Source organism: Anarrhichthys ocellatus, unplaced genomic scaffold, assembly GCF_004355925.1.
Source record: "Anarrhichthys ocellatus isolate YVR2014 unplaced genomic scaffold, GSC_Weel_1.0 scaffold16, whole genome shotgun sequence".
Taxonomy (NCBI): domain Eukaryota; kingdom Metazoa; phylum Chordata; class Actinopteri; order Perciformes; family Anarhichadidae; genus Anarrhichthys; species Anarrhichthys ocellatus.
In genome coordinates, this window is record NW_022280046.1 from 3,035,910 (window position 1) to 3,047,165 (window position 11,256).

The following is an 11,256-nucleotide window of genomic DNA, read 5'->3' on the forward strand; positions in this document are numbered from 1 at the left end:
TGACTTCTTGAAATGATACCATACATTCTGATGGACGTGCTTATTCTGACACACAGTTCCCATCCAGTTAGGAGTGGATGTCATTTAGGAGACATATGGGAGGAAAATTTGTCCTAATTTGCATGTTTGCGTGTGTGAGAGCGTGGCATCAGGGATTACGATGCGACTGTAAGTGAATCATCTAATCCCGGGTTTAGGAACAGCTGGTTGTACAGAGAGCTGCGACTGAACTACTGTGCTCCTAGAGGCAGCAAGGAGGAAGGATGAGAGAAAGAAAAGTGACAAGAATACGAAGACAGAGGGACAGCGGGACAGAAAGAGGGTGGTAGAGGAAAAATAAAACATAGGGAGAGAGGAAGAAAAAATAATAAAAAGTAATACTGAAAGAGAGAATCTGAAAGGAGGTTGGGGAAAAGAAACCAGGTTATTGGGAGAAACCAGGTTGAAGCAGGACATTGCAGAATATATTTAGATGCACTGCAACAAGCTAGGGCCTTGTTAATCAAGTATTTGAAAGCAGTTCTATGAGTAAACTGTGCATTCTAAAATTGCCACACCAAGCCTCATCCATCAGTTTCTTCTTGTGTTTGACACTGTGTGTGTGCGTGTGTGTGTAAAAGCGTGTGTTTAGAAGCACTCCTGACAACAGAACGCAACAAAACAGAACCCTCTGCCTGAATTACACACACAAAACACACAATTATTCTTAAAGGGAATCACCATACTTGTTAGATTGATTGCAAAATGATAAAAAGGTGGACCGATGATGCAATGATGACTGGCCCTTCTGTCTCTGACAATATGTCAGCGGGTCTTTATAGAGACCTCAGGAACCTCTGCTGAGACTGTTAATCCCTGCCTTGTTTGACATGGGCAAGATTTGCTTCATCTGTGCCAGCAGCAACTCACCTCTATTTTTAAGAGGCCAGCTATATGGCATCCCTGTGCACATTTAAGTCCTATCAGCTCTGTATTTTTCCACTCCTGTGGCAAAATAATGCACAAAAGGCCTACACACACACATACAACCAATATAAAGATTTCTCTTTTAACAGACACAATCCTGTATCAGTATGCAATCTTGTATATGTCAGGCCATTAATCAACTCAAGAGAGAAGTTAGGATGCATGGATGGATGGATGGAGATTTCTGGGACTGAATGAAGGAGTGAGGGATGATATAAGGAGAAAAAAAAGAGAAAGAAGAATTAAAAGAAATGTCAGCCAGAGATTAAAGATAAACAATCTGATGGAGCCAATTAGGACTTCCTCCTGTAACTGGAGTTTAGTTTAACAGGCATACATTTCAGTGTCTCCAGTGAGGGAAAAAAAAACCAAAACCTTCTTAGAAGTTCTTCTCTCTGAGGGCGGTCATTCACTGCTCCAAATACAATAGACACAAAAATTGAATACAACTTTCCAAGTGTCCCCTGATGGTGCAGATAGCGGAGAAAGCGGAGAAGAGTGTAAAGCAGATACACAAACCTACAGACACCTGACAGATTATGACAATCCCAGTCAATCTTCATTTATGTTCTCTTATCGGCTTACCGCTTTACCGTGCATTAACCGGCGTGTGCTTCTGCGTATGGAAAAGTCATACATTTGGGCACAAAGTCAAAGAAGTTTTAGGCGAACAAAAATGTCCATCATACTTGTTTTAGAGGGATTATACTTGTATACTAAAAGCAAGTTGGAGATGTGCAGGTACAAAACTCTGAATGCAACTTGCTCTTTTTCATTGCAAAGTCTTTGTGAAATCTCAAACTACATCACAACGAAAATGTCATTCACCATTACATAATTATTGTTCTGCCAAAAACTCATTTAGATGTGTTTAATCTCTGTGGCCTTTACAGATATGAAAAAAATGTCAATCAAATACACTCCGGAAACCAAGGACAGTATACTGTACATCATATAGTGGGTATTTTATTACAATTTGTACGTTGACTTTAACAGTGAAAATAATTATCTGTAGCTCAGAAACTGTCATTGTGCCGTCATGTGAAGGTATGCTATCCATCTTTGTAACTGTTTTCAAGATGGAATATGGACATGAGCATGTATTTACGGACTGTCCTTATATGCAGTTCTTAGAGCCCGTGAAATAGCTGCCATGTGCTACTATAGCGACCCATACAAAGAAGACAATGTCCCTCTAGTGTTAGCTGAGGAATTCCAGCAACTGGCATGTCTGCAGTGAGCATGCACATGCACAAATACCCACACATACTATGTACATGTGTGCGTTCGTCTCTATATGTGTGCTTCTCTATTTTTAAACTAATCCCTCAAAGAGCATGGCTCTATGCAGCTAGGTTTACCCAAGTCCAGACTGCAATTCACACAATCACGAGTAGCACTTCAAATTCAGCAGACTGTTAGTGGCTCATTATATTCACTTGATCGCAAGTCGAGTATCAACACTGGACTAACAGTAGAAGTGGGCTTAATTGCCAGTGACAGTTGAATGGAGACATATCTTATCCCTGCCACCCACTCAATCTCTCTCGGTCTTCCCTCCCCCTGCTGTCTAATTCTCTTCATTTCACTTGGACCTTCACACAACGGTCTCGACGTTGACTCCGCAGATGATGAGCGATCGTCCTCGTCCATTCCCCTTTGCTTTTTGTCTGTCATCATCCGCTCCGCTATGCATCATGTTTTATAGCGACACACAAGAAGAAAGTGACACACGTACACACACACAAAACCACATTTTTTATAATTCCGCCAATTTCTGCAAGCAATTTCAGAGTAGCTTTGTTGTTGCTTTCGGGTTTTCTTGATCGTACTATTAAAGCAGCCTATTGGCAGTTCAGTTGGCAGGGCTATAGATCATTGCAGGCTTCAGCATGCGTTGCCAGCGAAACACCAGAAACCACTGTGATTACAAGATCTGGACGGCCCTTTGAATAGCAATGGCAACCAAGCCCTTGATCTGGTCAAAGACAAGAAGGAGAGGCGGGGCTCCTCGGGTTAAAATAGAACTGTCCACATGGAGTTGATTTGAGGTTTTCTATAAGGGAAGCCCCAGAGTGAGTCTGCTCGGGGAATGAAGTTCAGTTCAAGCCATTGGAAAAAGTCTATCGCGTGCAACTCTGTTGTGGCATACAGCACTCACTTGCCCACAATATTAAATCCATGACTTCTGTAAAAATCAAAACATAAATAGGGGTACATCTAATCTCTGCGAATGAAAATTTTTAGATAGCCACACTTTTCTTTTGAAAATAAAAGCAAATATACTGATGAGAACTTAAAGTCCTTGAATCACAGCACATCATTGTACTATTAAACAAGGTAGCACAGCAGAGAGAATGAAGTTGTTTCTTTGTACATCACACGAAATGTACATACATACATTTCCCCAGAGCACCAGGGGGCGGTTTCACAAAGATAGATCTGGTCATCATAGACTGGTCTGTAGTGTTGGCTCAGTAGTAATGTAATGGAGCCTTTAGATAAGTCTGAAGCAAGTTTCACAAAAAAATATTTAAAAACAAAATACTACAAAAGTATTCTCTCTCAATCATCCCTTATCAATTAGAAGTGTGTGGCGGCGGTGTCTCTATCTGCAGGGACCTTGCCCTCTGCCTGTATTTTCTTATTTTGCTGCGTGTCGGGATGTTCCTCGGTGTCAGCCTTTGGGCACCGTGTGCGTAGTCCCCACGCATCTGCAAGCACGCATACGAGATGAAGAATACGGAAATTGAAGACAAAAAAAACGCAAAGATAGCAAGTGGACAAAGCTCGTTCCAACACGATAGCAAATCTGGGGTTGACTTTCATTTTTCACACATCCTCGGGCTGTAATAAAGACCCATGTTTCATTTGCCCACGAAAACTATCCTGAGCCTGACTGATGAGATGGTTGAAGCACTGATCCCTGCCACATTAAGAAGCCTCATCATATCAGCCCTGCTACAGGTCTGCACTGTGTTGAGCTTTTGTACAGTTAAACTGAGTTTTCCAAGTAAAAGGTACTTGTAGCTCTTTAATTCTTTAATAACAGTACGAGACAGGGATTTACGATTTTGGTCAAACACAAGGCCAGAAAAAAATGCAATGTTTATAAATGTACGACTTGCTACTTACAAAGTGTAACTGGCAGGCTTTCCCGTCTATATTATCGACTTTAAGTCACGAATTTACCAACATGTTTTTGGTGTTGTCATTGACTAAAAATGTCAAGCAGAAGTGTTGCAGCTGCCACGCACCAGTCCCACACCGCCACGCTGCAGCGGCAGCCAATAAAGATCTTTGTTGAAATGGCCTCTAAGGATATTATAAACTCTGACAATCTCCACAGAAACTTGCAACTACTTGGAGAACGGTTACACTTAGCAAAGCCACGATGACAGATTAGATAGGAGCGGATTGAAGGACTGGTTGGTTTCCACAGTATCTCCCTCTTCCTGAGAAGTTGTGAATGTGCTACATGCTGAACTGTGTCCTGTGCTCTCCGTCAATCATTACACAATGATACATTTTATACTGCTGTGCAGTCATCTGCCACTACACATCCATGAAAAGGTGTCCTTGCCCTGGATATAAGCCCCATGATACGGGCAGAAAGGTCACACGGCGTGATGGCAGTGGGACAGCGGAGTTAAAAGTATCCAAAAGAAAGATTTGAACTAGCATTTGGTACTCTTCTACTTATCTGCAGTCATGCCACAGTTGTTTACAACAATTATGTAAAATCATCTTACAGATATAACTAAATAAATAAAAGTGAACTCTCTCCCTAAAAAAGTATGCGGACACATTTAAAGCAGTCGCAATGATATATTCTCTTTCTTTTTATTTCAGACGTTTCCTTTCTTGACCCCTGACTGGTTGATTACTTATTTGAGCACAGCAAGTCCTTCATCGTACTCAAGTGTCACAGCATCCAGTTTTCTCTTTGAGCCCCCCTCCACCCCTGGGCCTCTGGATGTAATCAGAAGAACCCATGATGTGCCGGAGGAAGAAAGCCTCCCATCTGGATTGGAAGAGGAAAATTGAACGAAAGAGACTGAAAGACTGAAGGGGAAAAATATGATACTAGTGAAATGTGCACTCATGGGAGGCAAAGAGAGAGCTAACGACGGCTGGTGGTACTGGTGCCGGGCAGGCTAGCTGCATGTGAACTCAATATTATGAGGCCTAGCAGGAAGGGAGAGTAAGTAGGACTCGCGGTGGAAGTTGGCGGAGGAGGGTGGCGTCTACCAGGCTTTTCTTTTTTTTCTCTCTCTCTCTCTTCTATACAGTGCAGGCCAGATGGTGTTCCCATTGAAGAAATTATAAAGCAAAATGAGAATTAGAGGCAGACTGGCAGGGTGTGGTTGTCCCATCAGGCGGCACACTTGTTTTATTTCTTGCAATACATTAACAAAATGACAGAAATAAATTGTTCCTCACTGAAAGAGATTAAATGCCACACAGACATTCTTTAAGGTCAATTTCTACCGGATTAAATAGTATTTTAGCTTCTTTTATCAGCAGCAGATCTGGTTACCTCACTCTATCTTATGGCAGCCACTAAAGCAAGCAAAGCACTGCTTCTGAACTGTCCCGTAAAGGAGCTCAGTCGTTATGTGCTCGCGCAGAAAACAGCAAATCAGGAGTAAAATGATATGATGAGCGAAGTGCAGATTACATTATAGCTGTTATGCAGCAGTTATGTAGCAGTTCCCTAAAATGCTGCAATTCCAAATTGGTGCACAGCAGTAATATAGTAATATATAATATATAGTAATATATATATATATATATATATAACAGCAAAACTAGGAGCTTGATGCCTCAGAGCTGTGCTAAAGTTTTGTGGTTCAGCTAATTACAGTCACGGTGAACAGTAGTTACAAGGAGAGATAGATACATTTAGCGCTCAAGCTCGACTGAAAGCCACGCGATGCAGCACCGTGGCTCTGGAGTGAAATGGGGCCGGGGAGCAGCAGAGCTGGAGATCAGGACACGGGTCTGTGGGTAGAAGGTTGTTTTTGTGGTCCGAGTCCCAAATGTATAGCACTTATGAACACAACTGGGCTGAGATGGAAGAACCCACTCAAACCCTCAACAACCAATTATCCTGCTCTCACCAGCTGAGAGCAATTTCATCAAGGCAGGAGAAGTCTTATTTAAAAGTCAATCAGGCAGTCACGGGGGAGGAGTGCGTCTGTGGACGGCTGCTCATCTGTCCATCTGTCTGTCCAACTCCCTTGGTCCCCCTAAACCCCTTTTTACACTGAACCAACAACCGCAGAACAATCTGTGTCTGCCTTTGTTAACAAGATCAGTTATTGTTCTCCAGTCTTCTCCAGTGTTTGGATGTTCTGTTTTTTAACACTGTGAATTTAATATGTTGGGGTTTGAGCTTGTTGGCTAAAAAAAAAACATTTTGAGATGTCACTTGAGCATTGGGAAACTGTTGTGGCCATTTTATTTTGTTATGTTCTGAGATTTTATGGACAAAACAAAATTTCAGAAAAAAAAAAATCAAGAAATAATTGGCAGATTAATCAAACAATGACAATAAGCATTAGTCACCACCATACTTCTAACTATTGAATTCCACTCTTATTGGCGGTAAAAAGATGCTGAGACATAACATCTCTATTTTACAGCACATGAGCAGACTTACCCTCAAAAGATTTTACACATCCGTGTTTAAGATTCTTTCCAATTAATATTGAAAGTTTACAACTATGTTAACATGTATAAATGGAGTTTTTTATATGCTATAAGACAGGTCATGAGCGAAATAAGCAGCCAACGCCATAGTTAAGCATTTCTGCCTTCGAACTGCAATGCACCAATGACAGTCTCTTAATTCAGAATTAAGAGACTGTCATTGGTACGTTGGGTTGCATACGTCAAATACTTAAGAAACCAATTCTGTCATCTTGTAGGGTGGAGCTTCTCATATCATTAGCGTAACGCGAGGCGCAACAAGGCAAGTTTCACTCACTTCAAAACGATGGCACAGAATACACTCCAACAGCTGGATGCGCACTGCTCAACCTAGCACAAACAGCGCGGGTGGTGTGTGTGTGTGTGGCAGATTCAAAAGTTATCAATGGGGGAGAAACAGCATGTGCTTCTAGCCCCTTTTCAGAGGTGTTTGTACTTTTTAAGGTGGGAAAAAAACATTTTCATCAAAATATTAATCATAGCAAATATTTTTGAGAATGTTAAAACTGCTTGAAAAGTGAAAGCTATTCAGAATAAACTCAATAGCATTTAATTTTTCAATCTTACACCTAAAGAAGAAATCCTCTTAGTTTAAACTGGAGTAAACAATACTTGGATGTCAACACCAAATGCACTTTTCTCCAATAATATGTAAAAGGTTTGTTTGTGCTGCCAATCTCGTTGATAATACGGATTCAGCACTGAGCAGCTTTAAGCCCCTTTTCATTGTTTTGGTTTATAGTTTTATAAGAAAAAAAAGAACGTGAGCAGCTGCTCTCAGCAAAGGAGCTCAACCAGTTGTAGGCCTACAGCATGAAATGATGAAGGGCAGAAGTAAACAAATTGCTGATGAGCAGAGATGAATACCTCAAAAGCAAAAAAAAAAAAAGTTGTTTCCTCCAAAAGTTGGTGAACCAAACCAGGAACAAAACAGCAGTGAATGTCCCACTTACACTGGATGTGTTGTGGGGAAAAGAACTCCAGTGATGCCCACACTGCTCTGTTTCTGCTGGATGAACAAGAAGCCAAGTGTTTGCTCACACACTCAAACAAAGCTTGATAGAGGATAAGACGGTATCAAGGCAGCTTTAAGGATTGCCTGTCCAAACAGCATTCGCATCCAACAATAAACATGTTGAATCTCTAGTGTAAAAACAAGTTTAAAGCAACTGCTTGTATCAATGAAAGACTTGTAACAGTATTTAGCAGTGCTTTATGCATATCTACCTACAGCTGTGGACCCGTGTCTTTGATTCAACCATGGCAACCTTGTATTTGAACAAAAGTACAACAATGCTGTTTTTTAAAGACAAGTAATATGCTGTAAACCCCCTTTGATCACCCGGGGATATGTCCTCTCCCCTTGTTGTCTTCTACATCTGTACATCCTCACTATTACCCGATGGAATTTGCAGATGACACATAGCTCCACTCTGTGCACTCAAGTCCTAAACAACACCATGTGAGGGACGATTCACGTCTGCAGTTAAGAGTATCTAAGACCAAGGTTGTGTCCTGGCAGCACAGATACAGAGGGAGTTAGAGGAGGGGGGAGCAATAGAAATACCTCTCAGCAATGTCTTTACTAATAGAGGTTCATCATCAAGATTCTATAACCCCCCCCCCCCCCCCCCCCCCCCCCAAAAAAAGAGCCAAGAACAAGATACTGAAGAGCTAGAAGTTGAATGAACAGCATGAACATGAATCCATCCATCCTAATGAGAAATGCATGTTGGTATTAGAGGCATTAAAACAAACAATTAATTAGGATGTTGTCTCAAGAGCTACTAATTAGGAGATACTTGTTTTATCTGCAGGTGCTCATTAAAACTCCAAAGCTGAAATATACTGCGAGTCAACCCAATCAATGAAAATATCACTGCATAGCTTTAATTTGCTCGGATACAGTGCATTGGGGGTGATTCTACTTTGTTATCATAACATCGCCTGTTTTATTTAATTTGGTCAGCAGGAGCTGCTGCTCCACGACTTCTCATTTCAAACAACCCTATTTTGAATGCAGTAGCCTAATTGTTCAAACTTGGCATCAGGTGACAAGTCTTTTTGAAGGCATGACTGAGAAGAGGAAATAGACACCGTCTTATGGCTTGGTTTGTCACACTGCGCTGGAAGTGAGCCACTCATCAGTGCAGGATATATGTCAGCATGCTGTGGGGGAGGTCGATAATCTGCCAAGGCAAATACATTTGCATGTATTTATTGCAAACCCTTACAGAGATCTGCGTTGCTTTGGAGAAAAGGCTCCTGTTTTTATGTTCCATCACATCCAAACCGCAAGCCCCCCTCCCCCCCCCCCCCCCCCCCCCCCCCCCCCCCTAGCGCATGGAACTGCGAGGTGTTGAAATTCAGATCAAGTATGGAGAGGACAGCGTTTGCCTACGACATTCAAAAAGTAGGGCAAACTGCCCTCTACGAGAGAGGGGTCTGGTAACACACCACTATACTTTATGCTGTGTCAGTGGTGGTATCAAGTGCAAAAACTTCATGTGCATTCTTATTAGTAGCAAAAGTTCCTACCCCCGTGTAGAAAAGATTTTTTTTTAAAACTTACCACCCCAGTGTCCAGCTGCTCGTTAGTCAGAGAAGGAGCCGCTCCGGTCAGGGGTAAAAACCACAATATCTGCACCAACAGCAGCATCTCCGGTGAAATATTCCTCATCCACTTGTGAAGCGCCACAGCAATAATGATGCCCTATGACAGGCGGATCCTGCAGGGCTCAGACACCGACCCCGACAGCCGCATCCACGGGGGTAAATCACAACCCGACACTTGCGTAAAACGTGTCCGTCTACCTCACTGTTGAGCGCAAACACATGAAACACATTAAAACCGGCGGCGGTGAGATCGGTTAGGATTTACAAGTTGTTTCCCCCCCACAAAACGGCACTTGTAACTACTATACGTGGTAATTCTCAGATTTTAAAAATGGTGTATTCTTGTCCTATATGAAGTCCATCAGGGGTGATATCCCTTGCAGCAAAAAGCGCGAGCTCCCCCTCCAGCTCGTGCAGTCTCGAGCTCTGGAAAATGAAAGCAGCGGCGTGCGGTTTTGTCCCGAGCAGCGGCAGAGACGGCACGTTGACGCACACACGGTAAGAATGGGGTGTTCGGCTCCACGGATTCATGGAGACGAGGGAGGGGCAGAGGAGGGAAGTTCAGCGCCTTCTCAGCCCACTTGAACACTACCGGATTCATGACGCGCCTCGTGCGCAATTTGAGTGTCTCAGGGATTGAGACCAAAAGACATAATTTGTCTGTGTTGCTTTATCGTTGTTGTTTGACAAATGTCTAAGTGTCGAGTGTGTCTGACATGCCTTGGAGAAAGACCAGTTTTGAACTGACATTTTATTGCATCTTTATTGACACCCCCAACCCCCAAAATAGGCACTATGTGAGCAAAATATAAATATAAATAATGAAGGTATTAAGACTAGAGCTGTGTTCCAAATTGCATACTTTTTCTTTTTACTTTCATTAAATACCACAGATGCCTTTACAAAGTATGTAGGCTACAGTTGCATACAGTATGAATTCAATTGGGCCATACTACTTCGTCATAACATGGCATGTCGAACTTTGACTTTTATGACCACATACTTGCAAAACGAATGGCCTTTTTCTTATTGTTACTGTTTTGTGGTAATCCACAAAGTCTAGCATACTGAACCAAGATGGTGGACATTGTAAACGTAATGCCTTCTTAACATCAGCATGGTAGCATTTAGCTCTAAGCCTTGCAGGGAATAGCTGTCTGCTTTGACTTGTTATCATGATTCAATTTCACAAAGGTTTTATCCTGAAGTCCCCCTCATAGTCATTGTAAATGTCTGACAAGTAAAGCACAGATCGGATACATAACAAAGATCATTCAGTATAAAACAACAATCCAATACTATTTATATTTGTCCTGTATAAGATAAGATAAGATATGTTTTGTCCCGCAGGAAAATTTGTCTTGGGCTCCAAGTCGCTGCATCACACAATACACTTGCCAGCAGCACAGTCCACATGCACGCATAGAACATAGATCATACATGCATAAACATGCTTAATATACATGTCGACAATAGTTACGAATAATAAAGCCAAGTGTGTTCAACACAGATAATACATAATCAAGCCACAATATATTAATCCCCAATAAAATCATACTACTTGCTGCTATTTCATATTTTAATGGAGGATGGAATTAATTCATTGTTGTACCGATTTAGCCTGCAGATTGGCATTCTGAACCGTCTGCCTGAAGGCAACGTCTGGTATCTGCTCAAAGCTGTGACAGGGTTTCAATAGAAATGATTGAGATAAGGCAATGGCAAGGAATGTAAAAAGGAGTAAGTAGCCTATTTCTTTAGTCTTGAAACTCTGAATGCAGCCTTGAGTCAACTGACTGATTTGGGGTTTCTCAGAGAGAAATATTTAACTAGATCACTACATAATCATTTAACTATTTTCTTTCCAAACCTCAGTTAATCAATGCCATATGTATCATCTTTGTCATCTTTTCTGGACATGTGGCCAAAAGATGTCAATCAAATTCTTTTTTTAGAAAG

The 11,256-nt window shown here is 41.7% G+C and overlaps 1 protein-coding gene across 2 annotated transcripts in view; it reads right to left on the reverse strand.

The window, feature by feature from the left end:
- The window catches only part of LOC116387994 (matrix metalloproteinase-17-like), a 57,578-nt gene extending 47,752 nt beyond the window's left edge, over positions 1 to 9,826 (reverse strand). The window contains exon 1 of one of the 2 annotated variants that reach the window (XM_031855527.1): positions 9,254 to 9,826. In XM_031855527.1, the coding sequence (XP_031711387.1) occupies positions 9,254 to 9,361 (108 nt within the window). In that variant the 5' untranslated portion in view covers positions 9,362 to 9,826. The remainder of the gene's footprint in view (positions 1 to 9,253) is intronic. The other variant, XM_031855528.1, reaches the window with a different exon arrangement.
- Positions 9,827 to 11,256: the final 1,430 nt, after the last annotated feature.